Source organism: Elgaria multicarinata, chromosome 11, assembly GCF_023053635.1.
Source record: "Elgaria multicarinata webbii isolate HBS135686 ecotype San Diego chromosome 11, rElgMul1.1.pri, whole genome shotgun sequence".
Lineage (NCBI taxonomy): Eukaryota > Metazoa > Chordata > Lepidosauria > Squamata > Anguidae > Elgaria > Elgaria multicarinata.
In genome coordinates this window covers 24,424,476-24,449,773 of record NC_086181.1, presented here as the reverse complement: position 1 = coordinate 24,449,773, position 25,298 = coordinate 24,424,476, and the positions used below count along the sequence as shown (strand labels likewise).

Here is a 25,298-nt window from a genome sequence, read left to right as displayed (position 1 = left end):
CTATTAATGCAGCCCAAAATAGCATTTGCCTTTCTTGGAGCCATATCTCACTGTTGGCTCTTATTCAGCTTGCGATCTACAACAATTCCAAGATCCTTCTCATTTGTAGTATTGCTGAGCCAAGTATTCCCCATCTTGTAACTGTGCATTTGGTTTCTATTTCCTAAATGTAGAACTTGGCATTTATCCCTATTAAATTTCATTCTGTTGTTTTCAGCCCAGCACTCCAGCCTATCAAGATCACTTTGAAGTTTGTTTCTGTCTTCCAGGGTATTCGCTATCCCACCCAATTTTGTGTCATCTGCAAATTTGATAAGTGTTCCCTGCACCTCCTCATCCAAATCATTAATAAAAATGTTGAAGAGCACTGGGCCCAGGACTGAGCCCTGCAGTACCCCACTCGTTGCCTCTCCCCACTTTGAGAAGGTTCCATTGATAAGTACTCTTTGAGTCCGATTCTGTAGCCAACTGTGATCCACCTAATAGTTGTTCCATCTAGCCCACTTTTAGCTAGTTTGTTAATCAGAATGTCATGTGGTACTTTGTCAAAAGCTTTGCTGAAGTCAAGCTATATGATGTCCACAGCATTCCCACAGTCCACAAAGGAGGTTGCCCGATCAAAAAATGAGATCAAATTAGTGTGACAGGCTTTGTTCCTGACAAATCCATGTTGACTTCTAGTAATCACTGCATTGATTTCAAGGTGTTTACAGATTGACTTCTTTATAATCTGCTCCAGAATTTTCCCAGGGATGGATGTCAGACTGACTGGTCTGTAGTTCCCAGGTTCCTCCTTTTTGTCCTTTTTGAAGATAGGGACGATGTTAGCCCTGCTCCAGTCGTCCGGCACCTCACCCATCTTCCATGATTTTGCAAAGGTTCTCAGAGTTCTTCCGCTAGCTCCTTCATTACTCTAGGATGCAGTTCATCGGGCCCTGGAGATTTGTACTCATTCAATGAAATTAGGTGTTCTTTGACCATTTGTTTATCAATCTCAAACTGTAATCCTGCCGCCTCAACTTCTGCTTCACTTTTTCAAGGGGGGTCATAGACCCGCTTTTAGGAGAAGACTGAGGCAATGTAGGAATTGAGCACTTCAGCCTTTTCTTTGTCATCTGTTATCAATTTGCCATCCTCATTAAGCAGTTGAACCACCATTTCTTTCCTCTGTCTTTTACTACTCACGTATCTGAAGAAAGCCTTTTTATTGCTTTTAGCATCCCTCGCTAATCTCAGCTCATTCACAAGCTTTAGCCTCCCTGATGCCATTTCGGCACTTCTTTGCCACCTGTCTGTACTCTTCTTTTGTAGCCTGGCCTTCCTTCCACGTCCTATACGTATCCTGTTTTGTTTTCAGGTCATCTCTAAGCCCCTTCAGACATTCGGGCCTATGGAATTATTCAGTTTGGACATCCAATCAGAATTGGGCTCCTGCAGCAGGGTTCAGAGATGCCAAGTTCTGGGCCATAGAGAGATGGCAGTCTTGAACATACATAATGGTACATTCAGTAAGGAAGGTGGGTACAGTTACTGTGGATTTAATGTTGATAATTGTGTTCATTGACAGATTGGCAGAGGAGACCACAGCCCATGGGGATTCTAAGCTGCAGATACAGCTGGCATCTGGGCTGGGCATAGAGCAAGACGAGCAGCTGTTGGCATGCAGTTGGGCTTGGTCAGATAGCCTCCATCCAGGAGGATGGCAGGCAAGACATGTGGTGGTGGTGTCTCCTCCTTGAGCAGTCCAACCAGTTTGTTACCCTGCAGCAGGTGTGGTGCCCACCTGGGGAGGTATGATGGGGCTCCTGGAGTGGAAGTCCCCAGCTTAATAGGCTAAGGCAGTCCTGGAGGATATCTGGATGGTCAGAAATTGATACTGTGTTATCAAATTTGCTATTATTATTATTATTATTATTATTATTATTATTATTATTATTATTATTTATATAGCACCATCGATATAAACCTCTGCACTAGAGGCATGAGGGTGGGGAAGCCCATAACTTAAATAGGGCAATGAATGAAGTTAATAGGTAAATTTGTATGTCTCCAAGGATTGGCAGTGAGGCATGACATATCATCCAAAAAATTTGCCTTCCAGAGGGGAAAATTGTAGGGCCAATGGAGTTCATCTATCCAACGCAGGGAATGACATTTCCCTGCAGGATCTGCATGCGGGTCTGCGGGATTTTATCCTGGGTGGGGTGTAGGATGTTGAAGCAGAGGCTTAACACAGTTCCTTGATGGGGTTTGTGCGGCAATATGTGGATATCAGTTGAAGTTGGTGAGCACCCGTTGGGCACCTTTATGGTGACTGGCAGGCTCAGAAGCCTGGTACTCAGGGGCTGTGGAGCTCTGAACCCAGGATTTGGGGACCTCCCTTTCTCACTTACTTGGGGCTATGTGGCTCCAATATGGGAGTGACACGGGGGGTTCCCCCAAGCACAAACGTGTGCTTAAGAAAGGAGCTGGGTTTCCATCTGACTCCTGGCATGGCCGAATGGTTCACCCTTATGCAGGCTAGTAGCCTGGAGACAGATTGCTTGGATTCCTGCACTCTCACATGCAGATCCAAGGAGGGGCGAGTTTTCCACCTATTAATAAAGAGGCCCTAGTTATATCCCAGCTCTGGTGTCCGAGTTGTTATTTCCTCCCTTCTCCCTCTATCTGCAAAAAAGTACAGAAAAGAAATAGAACATATTCTTGTGACAAATTTATTAACATATCAAATTTGTGAACTTGATTCCATTTTGTCAGATAAAGAAGAGGAACAGCCATGAAATGCAGGAGCTATAGATCACCTATCACATTTTCATGCTAAGCCCAAATGTGCATAGGATAAGAAAAAAGTAACTCATTTGAAAATAGCAGTCATAGGTATGTCTAAATCAGCTATATTAATATCACACCTTTGTAAGGAAATAATTAGTCACTGTACGCAGTACAATTGAGAAATAGTTATTTTGAGGGAAGGTTGCATGGCATACTAACCAAAATATTGGCTAGGAAAGATAGAGTAAATCTTTAAGACATATCTTTGGTTTTTGTGCAACATACATGTCATTATTGATTAATAAATTCAATGGTATTATTATGAAACTCTAATAGTGCAATTTTATATATGTCTGCTCAGAAATTAGCCTGACTGTGTTTCATTGGATTTGCTCCCAGGTAAATGTGTATGAAATCTCTATCAGGGCTGGAAAATTTACCTACAGAGGGTTAAGCCCTGGAAGAAGAAGAAAAAACTGGATGTTTGCACAATCTCTGGATCCTCAATTCTCTACAGGTGTTACACATCAGTACTGGAATGTAAAATGTCAAGGCCTCCTGACTCAACTGTTGATTGAATAATTGGCTGACGTAACTGAGTGCAATACCATGTATGAAATAAAGTTGTACAGATGTAATGGTAGGTGGGTGGATGCTGGATGGTGATATTTTGTATGCTGGATGACTTTGTACAGAAGACGTTATGCCTCAGTAAAATCTTTACTGAAGAAAAGCTATACGCGTTGTGAGTATATTTTCTTCTCTGAGAGATAAAAGCTCTATATCCATACAGAAGAATCAAACGCTGAAGCTGCTGTGTTCCTGCTTAAATCTCTGCTAAAGTCAATTCCTGACAATATCAGCATAAGAGCCTTACTAATTTCTACAAATTAGTTGCTTCTTGTTGTTCAGTTCAGGTCTCAGAATAATTATATAGCATTTGGGGAAAAAGATACAACCCAATAGTCCAGCACTAGAAGCCAAGATGGAGAAGATCTCCACAGCTACCATGTATTTTCCCTTAGTGCTTAAGTAAGCAGGAACAAAGGACAACCAAACGCTGCAAAACACCAACATGCTGAAAGTGATGAATTTGGCTTCATTGAAAGTGCTGGGCAATTTCCTTGCAAAGAAAGCCACAATGAAGCTAACAATGGCCAGAAATCCCAGGTAGCCCAGAACACAATAAAACATCATAAATGAACCTTCATTGCATTCCACTATGATTTCTTTAGCCAGAGAGTGCATGTCAAGATCTGGAAAAGGAGGAGCAGTACATAGCCAGACAGCACAAATACTGGCTTGAATAAAGGAACAAGCAAAAAGGATAGAGTTGGCCAGTCCTTTGCCCACCCAATTCCTCATCCTGGATCTTGGCTTGGTGGCCATGAAAGCCAGAACCACAGTGATGGTTTTTGCCAGGATGCATGAAACAGCCACTGAGAAGATGATGGCAAAAGCAGTTTGTCGTAAACAGCAGGTGACTCTTTGAGGCAAACCAATGAACAGCAAAGAGCAGAGGAAGCAGAGCAATAGCGAAATGAGCAGAGAATATGTGAGGTCCCGATTGTTGGCTTTGACGATGGGGGTGTTATTGTTCTTGACGAAAATTCCTACAACTGAAGCTGTGATCAGAGAAAAAGACAGAGGCAAAAATGATAAAATCATCCCTAGGGGTTCTGAGAAAGAGAGAAAGTTTTTAACCTTGGGAAGGCATTGATCTCGGTTCTTATTTGGATACTGACCTTCTTGGCATTTGAAACAGTCATCCAAATCTGAAAAGAATGAAACAGGAGATGTGTTAATCCTTCAATTGTGCCAATCTGGTATTTCTTCGAATTTTGGAATTAAAACCTTGCACAATTTCACTATATCACAATGGAACATAGAGAAAGGCAGAGAGAGAGAAAACACACCAGTGGAAAGCACATGAAAAAACTGAACTTAGTCCCAAAAGAATCTGGAAGCTGAAGCCTCAATAAGGTGCTGGGTTTAAAGCCTCATGTAGAAAAATATGTATATAAATCATGATGATGATGATGATCTTACAGTTGGACAATATTGTCCTTTATCTAGAAGGAATGAAAACAATTCTGAAATTTGGTCAGTCATAAAAGTAGTGTGATAGGCCTTGCACTTTTAACTTAAAAATCAGCATTAGTAGTCATGAGGGTTGGTTTGGACATTTACTAGTAGGGCTGTGCACAGACCCCCCCTCCTCCCGATCCACTCTGGATCCCAATCCACAACTTTCAGATCGGGTCCGCTCCGCTTTCAGCTGATCTACCAATGGTTTGCTCTGCAGCGGGGCACCGAATCCAGATTGGTGCTCCATGTTTCCCCCCCCCCCCATAGACTTGCATTGAAATGTTAAACACCTATAACTTTTTTAGTTTTCTAGTTAGAAACATCAAAATGGGCACCATGAGAGCTTCTAAATGTATCCAGATCCATGGCCATTTTGGAGGAAATCTGAGCATGCCCTGATTTTGGGGGGATTTTGAAAGTTTCAACCCTCAACCATAACCCCAATTAACAAAACTGCATACATCTCCATTGTAAAGGAAGCACGCCCCAGCCAAAGCTGGCTTCTTGACTGGATTTAGCACGGATCCCCAGGATAGACACTCACGGCTCACAATTTGAGGTTTAAGACCTTTCATTTCAGGAAACGGGTAGGATACATGGGATTAGCAGACTAAAACTATAAAACATGTATATATATGTAAGAACCCAGAAGGAGCAAGCAAGAGACTAAAAACTACAAATCATACGTCACCCAACCTTGGTGTCCAGCTGACCGCAATTGTTCCCCCCACCAAGTAGACTTTATACTATTTTTTCATGCTCCTTCCCCCCCTCCCTTCAGCTTTGATGCGAAGGTCCATTCACACCTCTGCCTTGAGATGTTAATTGTCTCAAGGCCGAGCGGACATGCCACAATCGGTCCTTGGCTCCGGCCGACTCCCACATGCAGCTGGGCCGCTTATCTGCCCTCCTATGGACCATAAAATTAACACATTAAAAAGATGCCAGCCCCAAGTTCCATTTAACCCTTACCTTACCCTTACATCCATCACTTTTAAAGTTAGAAACATCAAAATGGGCACCATGAGAGCTTATAAATGTATCCAGATATATGCCAATTTTGGAGGAAGTCCAAGCATGCACTGATTTTGGAGGATTATTTAAATTTAAACCTAAATCAGAATCTTCCTCTCAGGTAACCACATCAAAAATGAACACAGGGAACTTCCAGATAAATGAGGTGAGCGAACAGAACTTGCATTGCCACGCTTGGGTCACAATAATTCTAAAAATGTAATTTCTTTCATGCTATGCACTCATTTCAAAGTGCTATTACGTTTTGGTTTTTCAAGATGCACACACACACACACACACACCTCCGTCACAGTTCACACACTCCAGAGTATGCCCAGCCAATAACTGTAATATAACAATAAAAATACTAATAATCACAACAAGAAGAATTAGAACAAAAACTCTGTCTGCCTTTATCACCAGTAAGGGGAAAGTGGATGTGCCCAGTGGGACAGTGGGGACTGTGCCACCAGTCATTTGACTGGTCCTGTCTAGGTACCTGCCTTTGAAAAGCCACACCACACCTCAATTCATGCAACTCATTGGCTTCTCTTTCCACTGTTCCCCTTTGGAGGTTCTGATTATCCTCAAAGGCACTGGGCACGTCCACATGGCATACAGCACATCATCCACTTGCACCACATCTATTCAGTTGTTCACCAAGGTTATGGTGGGTACCTTGCAGTGCTGTGTTGCCTATCTGTTATTTTACTTTTTATATTATAAGGTTGTGCGTGAGAGTTTGCTGGGGCTACTGCTTCACCAATGCACTCAAAAAGTGGCAAAATTCCTACAAAAGACAAAGAAAGATAAGTTGCTAAGTATCCCGTTTTGCTTATTACCCCCCCCCCTCCAACATTGGGATTGGAGGATGCTTCACATAGGCTGATCACTTATCACGATTGGGAGATGAACCTGTCAATCACCGTTAAAAAAATGGTTTCCCCCTCCCGCTTTACCCATTCTATAAAAATTAATAGCAAGCAAACTGCACTACGAAAAATTCTAAAAATCGACACAAATGACCCCCAATCATCGCTCTCTAAGCACAGTAAGTTTCAGAGATGTAGCTTTAAAATCAAAGAAGTTGTAGGCATTCTTTCACCAAATGCAATCCTGTGCGAAAAAAGTTCCAAAATGCCGGTTGGAGACACGCGACTAAGCGGATCGCTCTGCAAATGGGCGGTCCCTTCGCAATGCTTTGCTACACCCGACTCGCTTCGCCTCTGCCTTTAACGTAGGCGAAGCACCTGTTCTGCTACCACTTCTACGACCCAAAACGGAGCGGAGCACAGCTCTATTTACTAGCACGCCTTCGTAAATGCTTACCATCAAGAAATGATGGCAATGAAGAAGGAATCTGAAACTCTTATACTTTTTCTAAAAATAATGCTATTGTATATTTACATGTCAGGGATCTAACGCTTTACTTTTAGGTATCATCATTATTTTTGAATACTGAATGGGTGCTAAAAGAGTGTAATATATATTATACAGATTTGTTTGGAACTTCCTTACCCTTCTCATCTGAAATCTTTCCTTCTGGACATGAAACACAATCATAGCAACAAAACGGCTCCCCTTCCTTCTTTTTTCTACTGTGACCTGGATGGCAGTTGTCATTACACTGTGAAATGGGCAGCACCTGTCCATAAAGAGAGAGAAGAAATTGCATGGATCTTATTACATCATTAACTAATTGCAGGAAGTCACAGGGTTACAGGTAGGTAGCTGTCCAAAAACTGTGTTTTAAAGCTCAATTTCCCCCCTCCGTCCTGTTAGTGTGGGAGTGACAAGAGATGGAGAAAGGAATGAATGCATTATGTTGTTATGCAGGTAAGCCCCATATTGGCTAGGGTGACCATATGAAAAGGAAGATAGGGCTGCTGTATCTTCATCAGTTGTGTAGAAAAGCGAATTTCTGCAGTTGTTATTTGTATGCATCCAGCACCTGGTGAGATTCCCTCTTCATCACAACAGTTAATGGCTGCAGGAGTGCTGTCCTCTTTTGTATATGGTCAATCTAGTATAGCTCCTGCAACTTTAACTGTTGGGATGATCAGGGAATTTCACCAGCTTCTCCATATATACAAATGACACTTGGTGAAATTCCCTTTTCTATGCAACTGTAAAAAAATACAGGACCCCTGTCCTCCTCTTCATATGGTCACCCTAATGTTGGCCCTGTTCAGAAGACCCCTTAAACCTTGTCTTCTGAACAGGGTCATTGTCATTTTCCCTCTGTTCAGCCTTTTGTCAATAAACCCTAGTTCATTCATTTCGTTCATCTTGCATTGTGGTTTCATATAGAACAGAGTGGGGAACTTGTGGCCCTATAGATGTTGTTAGGCTCAAATTCCCATCATTCCTGATCACTTAACAATGCTGGCTGGGGCTAAGGGGAGTCCAATAGTATCTGGAGAGCCACACACTTTCCAACCGTGGTGTAGAAGATCTCAGCCAATCTCTATCCAAAAGGGAACTGTATATTATTACTAGTGGTTACTAGGGGTGTGCTCCTCTTTTTTACGGATTCCTGGATCTGAAGTGGAGCAGGCCGATCTGGACCCCCTAAGCCCAGTTGCAGAGCAGATCAGAGGAGGACCAGATCAGCCCAAAGTGGTTTGGAATAGTCCGAAGTGATTTGGACCGTTCCTAAGCTTCGGATCCAGGTAAGTGGGGAGGGGAGTTTACCTGGCTCCCCCGTCCGCCGCAGTCCATGAGGTGACCGCAGCGGAGCCAGGTAACTGGGGAGGGGGGCTTACCTGGGTCCATCGTCTGCTGCGATCCGTGCAGTGGCTTCAACTGCTTCCCAGGCCTAAGGCTGGAAATAGGCCACGGAGCCAGGTAAGGAGGGAGGGGGCTTACTTGGCTCTGTCGCTGCTGCATTTTGCTTTTGGCTATTGGGTGGTATAAAAATGTAATAAAATAAATAAATAAATAAGGGGGAGGGGGGCTTACCGGGCTCCGTCGTCCTCCCTGGTCCTTGCAGAGGCTTCAACTGTGGCCTATTTCCGGTCCTTGCGGCGGTGGATTATGGAGCCAGGTAAGTGGGGGAGGAGGGGGGAGGAGGGGGCTTACCTGGCTCCACCATCTGCTGATGCAACGGTCTGTGCGGTGAAGGACAGCGGAACCAGGTAAGGGGGAGGGGTTTACCTGGCTCCGCTGCAGATGATGGAGCCATCTAAGTACAGGAGGGGGGCTTACCTGGCTCCGCCGTTGGTTGCCATTGCGGTCCGTGTGGCAGTGGGCAGCAGAGCCATGTAAGGGGGGAAGGGGGCTTATTTGGCCCCCATTTTGTCCCTCCTTCCCCACTTAACTGCGTCTGCCATCCAACGTGGAGGCAAGTAAGTGGGGAAGGGGGACAAAATGGTGCCTGAATATCAGTCTGGACCTCCGGATCTCACTCTGAATTTGGTTCCGGAGCAGATCGGGGGAGGTACGAATTGACCCAAACCAGTTCAGGCCCGGTCTGGAAGGCACCACCCTAATAATTACTCCACAACTCTAATTCCAGAGTGGAAAGAAGCAGAATCTTGTGAGATTTCGGAATTTCAAAACTAGATTCATGAACAGAACTTCTGAAGAAGTGGAGATGGCTTCAAATAGTCTTTGTAGGAGTGCTTTCTTGTGTGTTTTAAAGGAAGAACCATCTCCAAAATGTTTTCTTGGTATAATGTCCTGATCCCTTTTAACCAAGTGTAAGATACTAGAGCCATTTCCACACCTCACAGCCTTCTGGGAGGGAGGGGCAGGATCGCACAATAACCTGATCGCAAGATCCTTCCCCAGGGTGCATATATGCCTGGAGGAAAGAGGCACATTGCAGCCACCAATTTTCCCCCCTGAGTAGGGCCAGTCACAAAGAGCAAGGCCCCACTCCAACAAAAAGTAAGCAGGGTAAAAAAAAACCTAACCATGCTGCCCTTAAATGCTACCCGCCATCGCAGGGATGGTGGAATTGCTCACCCTCCCACCCCTGATTGGGCATGGAGCCATGTGGTGTGGCTCCGTGCCCATGTCTGGTACCATGCTGGCACCAGGCAGGATGAGTACCCACAACTCCCGCAGTCTCAGGATGACCCCAAAATGTGTATTTTCTCCCACCATTCTAATGCCAGAGTGGTGGGGGAAATGTGCAATTTCTCCAGCCTCTCCTTCCCCATGCACCAATGGGAGCCTTAAAGGCTGCCATTACAGTGGAAGGGGGGAAATATGCAATTTACCCAGCCTTGAGGAAATTGCATTCACCACCACCATGCAATCATGGCCTTAAAAACCCTCTTAAAATCTTGCATTAAGAGGGCCCTTAAGGCCCAGATTGGCATAGGGTGGGGGAAAAGGCAAAGCACACTTTCCGGGACCTCTGGAACGTGTACAATTCCTTTAGCCAGAGGCCCCACAAAGTGTGCTTCGCTGAGTGCTCATGCAGCCCGGCTCCTCAGAATGGGGCCGGACAAGCAAGCATCAAGGAATTTGCAGGGCAAGTCTCCCACAAGGTCTCCAGCTGCTATATGCAAGGTATGTTGCTACCAAAAAAGGAGTCTGGTAGGATAATACAGCTCTGTATTTTCTTTTCTTGGTGTTTAATGAGATGGTGAAGCTATTTCACAATTGCCGATGCAATGCAACAAGGTGGCTTGGGTGAAGGCAAAACTTTAACTTACCTTTTACTTATGTTGACAAAGAAGCCCTAAGTTCATTGTGAGTGCTACTTTAAGGAATACTTCTTGTAGGATGTGTGGGAGAATCTAGGGTTAATACTAGAACACTTTCCCATTAAGTTTCACATATTGCAATCTATAATTCAGTCCCACCTGATTAAATGTTCTGTGCCATGATATGGCCTCCTCGTTAAGGGTGAACTTTTGGTCTGGAAAAATACTGCCTACTTTCATTCTCAAGAAGGACTGGTTCGCAAAAGTAACCCAGTTTATAATATCAAATCCATCAGCTAGTTCACCATTCTCATCAAAAGTCACCAAGTCGCCCACTGTGTTGTTAAATGAGATGCTCTTCAGGAAAGGGTGAAGCTGGATTGAAGAGGAGAAGCTAGCATTTTACAGAAGGATTATAATAGTCGACATTGGGTTGCTGTTTTGTAAATCAGATTGAGTGCAGTCTGGAGCATGTTTACTTGGGCCAGATCTACACTACTGCTTTATAGCAGTATTTTAACTGCACTGATAACTTAGGGTGACCATATTTTGGAAACCAAAAAGGAGGAGAACATGGCCGCCCCCAAGGGGGCGTGCCCACCAACATGCCCAGCCCCCAAAGGAGCTTTCCTACCCAAACATGGCCTTGGTCACATGTCTGATTTCACAGCACACAGTTAAGACAAACCTTTTCTACTTAACATCTTAATGTTAAAACCAATGGAATAAAGAACAAGTGAGACATTCAACGTATCTGAAATTAACTTCACTCATTCCTACTTTTGTAGCTTTTGCAGTACTTTGAAGCTTTTGCTATACTCTGTGTGATACAGTCCCCATTCCCTCAAATACCTTTTCTGACGGCAAATCTTTCACTGGATGACCATAGTCTAAACTTTCCTAACATTTAACACACTTTCCCCATCACCTTCCTCATATCCATAGTCACAGATTCAGCATACTGCTACCACTGAACAAATGAAGGAGTTGACAAGTATAGAAAATCTAGTACAACAAACAAGCAAACAAGCATTCAGAATGAGTATAAACTACTATCACCCTGCAAACTTTAGCCATGGAACAAAATGGACTAAAAGCTAGCACCTCTTAGCTTTTTTCAATTTCAACCAGACATAACACTCAAAAACAACCAAGAAAAACACACCTACCTCATTGACATAGCAATATCAAATGACAAAAACGTTGCAGAAAAGGAAGAGGGCAAAAAAGAAAAATATACATCACTGGCTATGGAAGTTAAAGAACTATGGCAACAGGAGAAAGTTACAATTATTCTGTTTGTCACATCAGTCACCAGCATCACATCATTTCTTTTCTTTTCTTCTTACAGAAAACCTTCAGAAATTAGGCCTACCAAAATACATGCACGCTAACATCCAGAAAGCAGTCCCCTGGTGTGATGAGTCTCTAAATCTCTTACTTCCAGTAACTGACCCATAGAAGAAAGTTTTAGCTTTCAGAATTCTAGAAGAATAATTCCAAATTTTAACCTTTTAGATTTAAGAAAATTTGAACAAGCAGGTAAACCACAAAATGACCAGCAGTCGGGGGATGGGGTCAAGGGAAGAGGTGAGGCCTCCTACAGAATTTTGGAGGGCCAGATTGGGACCGCAGGTGGGCCGTATTTAGCCCACAGGGTTATGGTTCAACAGCCCTTTTATAAAGCATATCCTGTAAACTTTGAGGTTCTATACATTAGAAAATAAAGCCAGCTTTCTTACCACATGCCCCTGTCTTGGATCTTTTTACATCCAAAGTGAGCTCCTTCAGACAGCACTGACCAGTGACCACGTGATTTTTATTTGAAAAGGAAATGTGAATGAAAAGAAGTGGCAGCAGTAAAACAGCACCATCTGGTGGTGGAATAAAAGTCCATCATAAATAAATAGTGGATTTAGAGTTCCATCAGATGTGTGTTTTATTGCATGGTCATCACTGAGCACTCATGGATTTTCTCAGGTCCTTCTCACAACGTCATCTGCCACCCGTGTACCTCCTGCCCCTTCTATCCTTCTTTGCATGACAACACCCACCCCAGTAAGTCCAACTTATTTTTAAAGATGGAAGATGCTGCTATCTCCTGCTGTGTGCAGGAGAAGCAGTGGGATCAAAACAGCCCACTGAATGAGCCCCGTGCACATTGTTTACTTCCTCTTTCAAAAGAGGAAGTAATAAGGGACAAACACACAGGTGAAGACATAACCATAAGCAATTGTGATTTCCCCCTGTGTGATTATGCTATTAATGTGTGTTAAAATAAAACTGGATGTCTGTGGGAAGGGGCAGGAGATGTCCTGTTTGCTTACAATATAATGAAATTGACCCAAAAACTTCTGGGAGTGGCCAGTCACAAGTGTGCTATAAATCACTTCTTTAGAGATTCTCTTTATGCAGGGCATTTGATTTCGAATATTGCTATTGGATATGCATCTGATCAGGAGAATATATATATATATATCTCAGAAAGCTCTGGCGTGGGCTGGTCCATGAAGTCACGAAGAGTCGGAAGCGACTGAATGAATAAAGAACAACACTATATCTCAGGAGCCTTGTAGACGTCTATGGGTCAGTGGTCTCAGCCAATACTGAAGAAAACACATCTGGAGGGAAATGTATTTTTTTGTAAACCATCCAGAGAGCTTTGGCTATGAGGCGGTATACAAATGTAAATAATAATAATAATAATAATAATAATAATAATAATAATAATTTTAAAGGAAAGATTATATAATATTGTGTGCAAATTTGGAACTAGTGATATACATTGTGAAGTCAGTGCAAACAAATATTAAATTAGCCATCACAGGACAGATTCTTTGTGCAACATTACCTGCCAGGGTTGCAGATCTTCAAATCCACATTTGCCCGCTGTTGCTCTGAGCTTGGGCTTGGCTGAGAACAACTTGTGCAAAGCATATGCTATGGCATGAACTGCGTTGTAGATGCTGTAACTTTGGCCTGTCATGCTCATTTCAAAAAGAGCCCTGGGAAGGCTTTCTAGCTTCTCTTGTCCACTGCATTTGTCATTGTCCCCGATGCCCTCATCAGAATTGTTAAATGAGCAGCCAAATGCCTCTTCCCAGAAGATCCTGAAAAAATCACTGCCTTTTTCCGAGCTAGGATGTAGCATCTGAAGGAATTTTGGAAACTCCGGAACTTCATTTGAGTGAATGGCAAATGACAATGTACCATACAAGTGCTGTACATTGAAATACTGTTGTACCATTTCTGTAGAGAAATCCCACTGGGCTGTCATAACCCACACTTTCCCAAAGGAGACCTCTGTATTATCTTCAAATACTGAATGGAAGTGCATGAGCCATTTCAACCATGTCGTGGTCTGAGGCTCTGCATTTACAACAAATACTTTAATTTTGGAGTTGGTGAGAGAAATAGCCTTGGCTCCGATAGTTTCTATTATCTGCACTATCTCTACAACTTGAGATAGGGCTGGTGTCCTTCCACTGAGCGCAGTACAAATTCCATGCTGAGAAAGCAATGGTGTTAAGGTCTCCACAAAACTTTCTCCATTGCCATCATCTGAGACAATGATCCCGACCCATGTCCACTGAAAATGTTGAAGTAGTCGGACAATGCCTTTGAACTGGTAGTCTTCATTGGGAATCAACCGATAGAAAGAAGGGAGTTGTGTTTTAATATTTCTTGCTGTAGGTAATATACAATAGGCAATCTAAGAATGAATGAATGAATGAATGAATGAATGAATGAATAAATAAATAAATAAATAAATAAATAAATACATTTCTTTCACAATAAGGGGCAGATGTTATGATAAACAATGATTTATTTCAGATATCTGCTGAGATGGAAAAGCTTGACATAGATGTATGATTCAATTATACATTTTGGAAAAATTTAAAGAATTTTCTAGGTGGTGACTGTGTTGGATGCATTGTTTCATTGCATGGAACGCTGCATGCTTCTCTTCTTTCATACACTTTGTCATGGTGTGCATTTGGAGGGAACTCACTGAGTTCAAGGAGCCTCAGTGAAGAAGCATCTCAGTTTCTGGGACAAAGCAAGTTAAGCACTCGTTCAAAAAGTAGGTAAGTGCTATTTACTAAGTTATTTATTAAATTCTCTCAGGTAACCATGTAAAACTCATAAATCATCAGCTGAAGCCAAAATGAAGGCTCAGGAAATGTAGGGTGACCATATGGAAAGGAGGACAGGGCTCCTGTATCTTTAACAGTTGTGTAGAAAAAGGAATTTCAGCAGGTGTCATTTGTAAGCATGCAGCACCTGGTGAAATATGCTGTTTATCATAACAGTTAAAGGTGTAGGAGCCCTGCCCTCTTTTTATCTGAGTAATCCAATCTTTTCGCTTCAGAGTAGGAAATAATAATAATAATAATTCTTTCTGATGCTGTTTCAGAGGATGGCTGAAATGTGCATTTGGATGCTCAGAAATTGCATACTTGCTAGGCTTACGGGCTTTTTAGATACTTCTTCATGTGGTTCTGGAGATATCCTCATCATCATTACCATCATTTCTTATTGTCCTCTTTTAAAGTTGGTTGATCTAGGTTTCAAAGAGTGCTTTTAGGTATTGCTCTGATGGCATCATCATCATCGTCATCATCATCATCATCATCATCATCATCATCATCATCGTCATCATCTTGTGTGAATGTGTGAGTCACCCCCTGTACTTGTGGTCTTAAAGTGGTGTGGATAGTCATGCAAAGTGATTTTGGATTTTGGATGCTGTCCAATGGGTTTCTTTTGGTGGAGCAGGGTAATGTGAAAAAGGAATATTTCCTACTGCAGTTCTATGAGTCAGAGACACAACCAAGTCCTTTGCCTCTTGTGATACCTTGGCTCCACCTGTTGTGACCCTTTGGCTCTGCCTCTGCCCTATCAGCTACATTGGTTATGGGCTGCAATTATGGAGTTCTGGGGTCCTGGGTGCCAAAATTAGGTTGCTAGGTAGGAGGTTGTAATAGAGGATCACTATAATGGCTTTCTATGAAATGCTATTTGTTCCAAGCGCAGAGCCAGCTGAACAAGTAAAGTGGAGGTGTCTCAATGCATGCATGGCATGGTGGTGTAGAAAGGAGTGGTTGGATTTGTTAGACACTGTGGAACATTTTGGGACATTCCGGTCCTGTACAAGGGAACAGGTGCCACTCAAGCAGAGTGGTACAAGACAGCTGGCACTAAACATAAAAGGTGTTGGGGCAGCTTTGAAACTGAACCCTGGGGAAAAGCCGACCAGAGCTAGGTAGTATCCAGAGAAGATGAATATGAAAATGTTTTCAATAGCCCATATGAAGATAGGGAGAAAACTGGCCAGGAGCATATGATAAACATGATATCTAGTCAAAGAGACTTAAGGACCCTAGCAGAAAATGTGAGGCCAGGGACATTTAGGGAAAGACACTGTGCACTGGTGCATCTATGTTGATATTAATACCAAGATGGGAGAGCTGGAGTGCCTGTATTTAATCCTAAATGGTGCCTCCCAGTACCTAATAAAAGAACCATTTGGGAACAATGCCCATAGCGCTGAAAGATTTAATATATATTCAAGTGGAAAATTGCCATTGAAATCCAACACAATAATACTGGTATTCAAAAGATGAAATTCCTCTAAAATGAAGGAACTGAGGGGAAATGAATGTTAAAAAGGGGAGTCAAGAGGGTTAAATCCCTTCAAAATGCTTGGAAGATAGTCAAAACCACAATAATCAAAGCTCAGCTAGAGAGTGTACCGCAGGTTAGGAAAGGCAGCATCAAGAGGTGAGCAGCATGCTTAATAAGGTAATGGAAGGCTTCCTTCAGAAAATGGAAATCTTGCTCAAATGAGGAAAACAAAAGGGGGCACAAGTTTGCACAAAAGTCAATAGAAGCAGACAATAAGAGATGCAAAAAAAAGAAAGTTAAAAGAATATTGAAGGAGGGTAAGGAGATTCAGAAAAGTTTAATTAATTATTTTAGTCCCCACTCAGACATGGAAATGAACTAGGTGTCTTAGGCCAGGCACAGATTTTCAGCGCAACCTACCTCACAAGGTTGTTGTTGTGAAGATAAAATGGAGAGGAGGAGGATTAACTATGCCAACTTGGGTTCCTTGAAGGAAAAAAAGGTGAGATATAAATGCAATAAAACATAAAAGGAGCTTTAGGAGATCCAAAATGATCTCTCCAAAGTAGGAGGAAAGGAAAGGAACCTCTCGTGCAAACACTTGAGTCATTACTGACTCCTAGAGGGATGCCTGCTTTCGCTGACGTTTTCTTGGCAGACTTTGTAGTGGGTTGGTTTGCCATTGCCTTCCCCAGTCATGGCTACCTTTCCCCCAGCTAGCTGGGTACTCATTTTACTGACCTCGGAAGGATGGAAGGCTTTGTCGACCTGAGCCGGCTGCCTGAGAACCAGCTTCCGCTGGGATCGAACTCAGGCCATGGGGAGAGTTTCGGCTGCAGTAACCACTCTGCGCCACACGAGGGGGCATCAAAATCGCAAATGAGATTCAATGTAAGCATGTGTAATATGATACATGTTGGAGCAAAAAAATCCCAACTGCACATACAAATTGATAGGAACTAAGCAAGCAGTGACTGACCAAGAAAGAGATATTGAGATGGGGTAGACAGTTTGATGGAAATGTCAACCCAGGTATTTAACTTCTCTGAAAAAGGCACATTCCATCTTCACATAATTAGGAAAAGAATCTTAAAAAGACCCTGCCAATATCATATTCCTATTATACAAATCTATGGTGCAACCACACTTGGAATAATGTGTACTGCACTGCTCCCCACATCTGAAAAATAATATTTTAACATTGGGGAAAGTGTAGAAAAAAGAACTTAAAATTATCAACAGGCAGGAGCAGCTGAGGAAAGGTTACAGCATCTAGGACTGCTTAGCTTAGAGAAATGTTGAATCAGAGAAGACATGACAGATATGTATAAAATGACGCATGGTGTGGAGAAAGTGGATAGAGAGACATTTTACTCTCTCTCCCTCATAATACTAGAACCTGAGGTCACTCCATGAAGCTGGTTGGTGGATAGTTCAGGACAAATGACATAACTACTTCTTTATGAGTACAGTGTTAAATTATACAATGCATTACCACAAGATGAAGTGATGACCACCAATCTGAATATCTCTAAAAGAGGATTAGACAAATTTATGGGTGAGAAGGTTCCAATGGCTACTAGTTTGGCTGGCTGTTTGCTTCCTTTAGTATCAGGGGTGGTATGCCTATGCACACTATTTGCCAGGGAACATGTATGGGAAGGTGCTATTGCACACATGTCTTATTTGTGGGCTTCTCACTGGCAGCTGGTTGTCCACTGTGTGAACAGGATGCCAGACTAGATGAACCTTTGATTTGATCAGTCACAGCACTTCTTCTGTTCTAGTATTCTTATGGAGTCAAAGTGCTACTCTAATGAACACTTCTTGGCTTTTTGTCAGGGGTGGATAATATCTGTAAATTTCATACCAAGGCCAGATCTACAACAAGCAGGATATGACACTTTTAAAACGATTTGAAAACTGAATATGGAGTGTGTCCTGGGCCCCAACAGTTGTCACTACCATTATAAACCATTTTAAAGCAGTAGTGGAGACCCTGCCCAAGTGTCAGAAATTCAGAACATGTTTATTTTCTTCCAGCCTGTAGATTCATTTTACCTGTGGAATCTTGTAGGTGGCTAAGATTGTAGCCATGTGAAAGGAGATTTCAGAGTCAAGTCCTCCAATGATGGCTATCATATTCTTTTTCTTGTCACATTTGAAGTTGGGAACAATCTTTTCCCAAGTAGACAGAAGTTGCAGAATGTTCTGATGGGTCATCCTTGCATTGCTATAACTATCATAGACGTGGAACCCCAAGCTCACATTTGGTAGAATATTGGGATTCTCATTGACCTGCTTCAGAGCAAATTCCAAGGTCAGGACATGCTGGTAGTTCTTTGGTGTTTGACTAAAAGAATTACATTACGTATAAGACAGATATGCAACTCTTCCTAAAGCTTGCATGAGAGAGTATGCTACAGTCAGCTACATTATAGGTACACCAATTTTCAAGACATAAATCAGTATATCTTGAATGCAATAGAAAACAAAAGCGCAAACAACTGATAAATAATAAATGGTACTGCCATCTTTCCTAGGTTTTGCACATATGGAATGATTGATATCTTGGCTATTGTTCTTCCAGAGTTTATTTAGTAGATCCTACTAGGGAAGAAATGTATAATACAATACATGCCAGTTCCGATTCAGCCAAAGTTAAAAACATGCTAATACTGCTGCTTACAATTTGTCAATTATCTCTTTCCCATTGCACACTGTTTTCTGAATATGCAGGTGCTATATATATTTGATTCAATAAACAAAAAACCTACGGTTTACAAAACTACATTAAAGGCTCTACAGTTTTCAACCAAACTCCAAAAAGCAGGGAAATTGGGAGTTAAGGCTCACAACGCCACATCCTCCCTAAGAAGGCATAAAGTGCCAGTGAAATTCTCATTCTCCCAAAGCAGATATAAACCATGAGGGCAGGATGGAGAATAGGATATGCAGAGGTGACTGTGGGGTTCTGGAAAACTAATAACGAACAACTCAGGGCCACCTACTAATTTTTTGTTTGTTTAGAGCAGCCCTTCCCTAACCTGGTGCCCTCCAAAGGTGTTGGACTACAACTCCCATCATTGCAAGTCAGTATGTCCCATGGTCAGGAAAGCTGGGACAGCAAGATAGGGAACGCTATTCTATATCCTTACCAAATACAGGGGCTGCGCAATATTTTTTCCTCACACACATCTCGCATAGAACAGTATGATTGATAACAGAAGGGGCACTATTTGTTGGAGATGTAGAACCAGAGCAAGGGCTGGCACTTTCAGCTTTTGGTCAATACCCTGCCCTTCAAAGAACCAATGTTTTTTCTTAAAATGTGTTCATACAAAATATACTGTTCACTCCCCACAATCCCTCCACAATATGTCATCTCATCAGAGTGACAGAGGAACAGGAAAGGATTAGTTTAGGTGTCTTGAACTCCTTTCAGATGAGATTAGTTTGCAATCCTATACCACTTGGGGGGAAGCCCTAGTAAACTCAATGGCACATGTATAGGATCCAAGTATAAACCATCCTTCTCCAGCCTGGTACTCTCTAGATATGCTGTGCTGCAACTCCCATGTTATGGTGAGGACAAAAATCATTTTCATCAATAGTTTTAAAAATAATCCTTCCTTACACATGAATCTATTAGGTGGTAGCTCTGCCTTTGATCTCACACTGCTGAACATGTAAGAAAAATCCTCTGCGGTCACAGCATTCGCAGCATTCTTGATCACTGTCCATGCTGACAGAGACTTTTATGATTTGAATGCCAAAACATCTAGAAATCTACATTTTGCCTGCCTTTGCTCTAGAACAGCATTCCACGATCAGTTTTCCAGAACCCCACAGTCACCTCTGCATATGATAGCCAGCTGCTCTCCACATGTTTGAGAGTACAAGTTGCAGCATTCCTGTCTATGGGACATACTGATTTGCAATGATGGGAGTTGTACGCTGACTTGCACGATCACGCAGGCCAAGTACAAGACTCCATCGAGGTAGGGAGGGGGCGGAGACACTTTCAGGAAGTCCCAGAACGCGTCCCCCTAGCCCCCTTCCCCAGCATCAATGGGGCTGGGGAACTTGTACTTGTCCACGATGGCGCAGGACAAGTACAAGGCCCCATCAAGGTAGTGAGCAGGTGGGGATGCTGGGAGGAAGCCTGGGCCCAGGTGAGGCAAACCCTGTGTGCAGCTGCAGGCCTGGGTGCTGGAACGAGGCCCAGCCCCCATGAGGATGGCCTTGCTTGCTCCCAGACAGCACGGATGGCCCCCACCCTGCCCTCCCCCTCCTCTAATGCCCACCACTCGCCTTGCTGTTGCCCATCCATCCGGCCCGTCCATTCCTTTTGGTGTGCCGCAGGCTGCTGCCCCACCGCATCTCTGTCATCCATGTTTGTGCCATAGAGGTGGGGCAGTGCCGGCTTCCTGGGCTCTGTAGCCCTCATTAAGCCCTGCCTGGGCTGTTGCTTCCTGGTTGCTGCTCTTCGCGGCGGCAGCCAGCCGGAACTTTTCCGACAATCTCTCTCCCCATCCCTCCAGATGTTTTTTTTCCCAACAGTCTCCCTTCCTTCTCCCCCTCCCTCCTTAGTAGCTTAGACGCATGTGTTACCTTATCAGAGTCCCATAGGCTAACATTGGACAGAAATAAATTAATTAAAAATCAATGGAAGCAAATTTTTAAAAAAGAAAGGCCATTCCATCTATGAAGAAGACAGTGCAACATCATCCCACCAATGGATTAGAAGGTAAGGGTCCCAAATCGGAGATTTTCGTATGCAAAAAAATGGTCACCACCCGGAAGAAGAAAGAGTAATTTTGAGCCAGAGAGGCTTTTCTCACTTTGGTCCTTTGAACTGCCATCCTGCCCTCAATATTTCACCAATCTTCTTGAAACATGCAGGGTATGTAAAACCAGCATTTCTTTCTGGCAGGTCTCCGTTTCAGAAAGAATAGTGAAACATTTTCCATTTTATGAATGTCAGAACGACCCACCCCCAATTACGGCCTTAACATTGTGGAATGATCTTTTCACTGAACGCTTATATTTATAGTAATTATTTCCTGCTTACTGCATATTCTGATGGAAAAAATGGTATCCTTACGTAATGTGACCCTCGATCATTGATCTTGGGCATGTAACAAAAGATTCTTTATGACATATATAACCAAACTGAGTTGTAATTGCTCCAATTAGTAGATTTTCCATTTGATAATAGTTGTATGGGAGCTGGAAGGGATCAGTCATGGTGCACAGAAGTGAGTGTGTCTTGCACTCATTTGGAGGCATCTGCAGCCATTGAAAGAGCAGCAGCAAAAAAAATAGCCTCGCCATCTGTGGGAAATCTCAATTCAGAAGATGCAGTCTCTGCCCATCATCCACCACCAGCTTTGATGCAACACCCTTTCTTTGGTTGATCAAGAATCTTTGGATGACAAAGCAAGTACCAAAGATGTAGCTGTATTCCTGTATCACCTCTGTTTTGAATAATGTACAGATGTGTTATATAACCTTTCTGACTGCCTTACTGATTGTAGCCCTAGAATATCCTTTTGGGGGCTTTGGGGAAATGGAGGATGAATCCTAGCAACTTGAAGAAATTACAGGGTTTATGGTTATATCCCTAGAGCATTGTGTTTAGCAAGACAACTGTTGCAGCAGAAGAGCAGAGGAAAACATGTTTGTCATAACTCACTGTAACAGCAGAAACATATGCATGCTTACTTTGGAAGACATCCCACTATGATCCATGGGGCTAAGTTACATCCAGATAAGTGTGCATAGCATTGCAGTCTTAATGGAGATGAAGCTTGGCTCAATATGATCTCTGCCTTATGGGGAAGGATCAGAGGACCGTATGGGTTCCTCATGGGTCTAGTCTTGTTTCTTGTTCCAAAGTTCCAGCTAACATGAGAGAAGCCTGTTCATGTGACCATATTGGAAGTAAATGAATCAAGGGCTAGTATATTGTGATAGAGGACATAGCAGTGTATAAAACAGGAAGTCCGCTATGCAATTCTTAAGATGGATAGTGTGTTACTCTATGCAGCAATTCTGTCTCTCAGGAATCTGTGCGAAGAAGAGATGAGAGGAGCATAGCAACAACTAGGTCACATACTTTCATTTTGTATTATGTCCAATGGGTGGATGCCAGGTTGTCTTTAAGATTGGTACCCACCTTACTGTACCTGCTACAAGGTAGTTTATCATCATCCAGGTAGGATTGTGAACATGCACCCAAAATTGATGTGAAGAGAGAATAAAGAAATAAACAACATACATTGTAAAGGAAAACAACATTCTTTGTTTTATTTATTGTTTAAAATAAGTATTACTCTTTCCAAAGTCTTCCAATTGAATGTCACATCATGATACTAAACACACATAAAAATTGTTGCACTTTCTGAAAAGATTTTATTTTTATTAGGTGACCAACTGTCATGATTTCCCTAGATTTGCTTGGGTTTTTGTTCTGTCTTGGTTGTCAGGGGGGATTTTTTGTACTTTTCTATAATGTCCAGCAATGACATGTTTCCCCCTTTAAGGCTGCCATTAGCATGGCAGTGGGAATGACACACTCTGGAAGGATGTCATTCCCCCCAACCCCACTACTGTAATAGGGGCCTTAAAAGGTCAAGTGTGTCATTCCCAGACATTATAGAAAAGGACCTGATAGGAGCAGTGTGGTAGGAATGTCATTCTTTCCCCTCCTGCTCTCCAATCAGGACCTTTAAGGTCCCAGTTGGAGCAGAGGAAGTGAAAGTGCACTTTTCAGGACCACAAAAACATGTGTCATTGCCTCCTTTGCTGATTGCAGCCACAATTAGCATGGCGGTGGGAGGGATGACACATTTTATGGAGGCCCTGGAAAGCATGCTGGGTGTCACCCACTGGGTGTCCTTTGTTTGGTTTCTCAAATATGATCACCCTAGAATTACTCTCTCTGTCAACTTAATTACATTATCCCTGTGCTGAATGATCTGTTCATCAGACTCAGGCCATTGCTAGACAAGGAGTTAGCGTGGTGTGAGGCCCAGTCTCCCTCCTGTGCATCCAGATGACGCACAGGGGATCTTGAGGTCAGGCCGGGCTAAGTTCTCCCTTGAACCAGGATAAGCGGATTCGCTTATGGCCCGGCTTTTTCTTACTCGCGAGTATCCGGGAGAAGCCACGGACTGGGCACAACACTCCATAGGAGTGCTGTGCCCATCAGGCCGGGGGGGAATCACGGGGCGGGGGAGGAGATGGGGGTTGGGGAAAGACCGGACCCGGCAGGAGAGAGGGGGGAGAAGGACGGGCACAGGCATCAGGGACAGGGGACGAGCCTGGCGAGCGGGCACGGGCATAGGGGACAGGGGACGGGCCTGGTGAGTGGGCACGGGCATCGGGGACGGGCCTGGTGAACGGGGACGGAAGAAGAATGGGGACGGGCATCGGGGACAGGGGGGAGAAGAACGGGGATGGGGACACCCATGGTGGCCGGGGGAGGACGGGTGAGGAAGTGGGCAGGGGGGGCATCAGACATCATGGGGGGAATCAGGGGGAGCGGGGAACCCTTTATTATTTTTTACAAAGACTTACTTGTTTCAGCAGTGCGCTCCTGCGCACATGGCCCTTTAAAGGGGGGAAACGCGGAGCACGCAACGGGGCTTTCCCTTGCCCTGTCGCGTGTTGACGTCTGGAAAAGGGAAACAGCGCACGCTAGCTGTAGCACACCGTCAACCCTCCTTCCAGACAGATTATCCGGTAGCTCTAGCAAGCCGTTAGTCAGTGTGTGAAGAAACAGGCATTCCATTTCATAGAAGCATCCCACTTGAGATATTTCAGTCTCAGAATTTCTGAGAGACTTGGTCAATGGGACTTGCTTAAGTGAGCCAGAGAGCATACATAACAAATATATCTGCAACTGTACACCCCATAAAGGTGTGTGTGTGTATATATATATATATATATATATATATATATATATATATATATATATATATATATGAATGAGTGGTGGTGGCCATTTTACTACAGTCTGTAAAGGCTTTTGGGAAGACTGATAAACACTAAGCTTTTGTTTTTAATTTTATTGAAAGGTTCATATTCTTAATATTTTGAAACATTTAAAAATAATGTGCTCTGCAGTGATGGTCCCTTCCTGTAAGGACTTTACCTTGCAAACATGAGGTGATGTTAGAATTGCAGGTACTACCAGTTTCACTTTCTAAGCAAAAGTCACAGTTGAGTAGTAGCTAACATCAGGCAGGGAGGTCTCAGGCTAACTTGAGGGGGGTAGAGACTTCCAAGGGTCATCACAAAATATTAATAAAATTAGGAAACAAACAAGGAAACAAAATATAACTAACTTTGTTCAGGGTTTTTTCCATTAATTTTTGATTAACTTACAAAAAGTCTGCATGCATTTTTTTTCATTTTAGAGAAGATTATAATTCAAAGTGGGTATAATAAGTAAAAGGCTTCTAATTTAATATTGAGATTGTGCACTTCATATGCTAACACATCACAGACACTCAAATAGGGGAAAAAAGATATTTTGGGTTATGGTAAAACAATGACAAAACGATATTTTGGGTTATGGTAAAACAATTACAAAATTAGCAACAGTCATTCATTTGTTTGAAAATGCAATGAGAAAGTGACAGAGACATTCAGTTAGTCACAAGGATAGCACATCTAATATTTGAATGAAAGAGCACTTTCTAGACTATTCAAAACTCTACTTCTTCACAAACTTCCATTATATCAAACAAGTTTATTCTGTTCACACATACTCAACCCACCCATTTGTTTCTAAACTAGATCCTTTGTAGTTCTTTCTTTGGTCCAAGTATATAAAGAAGCTAGATGTAAGTTTAAAAATATATAGCCTCCATATGAGGTAGGTGTTTTATACTGAACAACTTTTTCTGTGATAGAAATGTCAAAGAATTTAGCCCAGAAACAGGGGATTGCCCAGAGAGGTCCGCCTGGCGCCTACATTGTACTGCTTTCGTCGCCAGCTGAAGACCTTTTTATTCTCTCAGTATTTTAACACTTATTTTTAACTTAAATTTAAATTTTATTGTTCTAACTCTGTATTTTAATCTTATATCAATTTCTGCTGCGTGGTTTTATCCTGGTTGTGCTTTT

The 25,298-nt window shown here is 42.8% G+C and overlaps 1 protein-coding gene across 1 annotated transcript; it reads right to left on the bottom strand.

The window, feature by feature from the left end:
* Positions 1-3,648: 3,648 nt before the first annotated feature.
* On the bottom strand, positions 3,649-20,556 carry LOC134405519 (vomeronasal type-2 receptor 26-like). Its single transcript, XM_063136765.1, has 6 exons — positions 20,468-20,556; positions 18,222-18,513; positions 13,384-14,244; positions 10,692-10,907; positions 7,393-7,519; positions 3,649-4,547 (listed from the first exon to the last, which is right to left on the bottom strand). Exons 1-6 carry the CDS (start codon positions 20,554-20,556, stop codon positions 3,649-3,651), a joined length of 2,484 nt encoding a protein of 827 aa, XP_062992835.1.
* Positions 20,557-25,298: the final 4,742 nt, after the last annotated feature.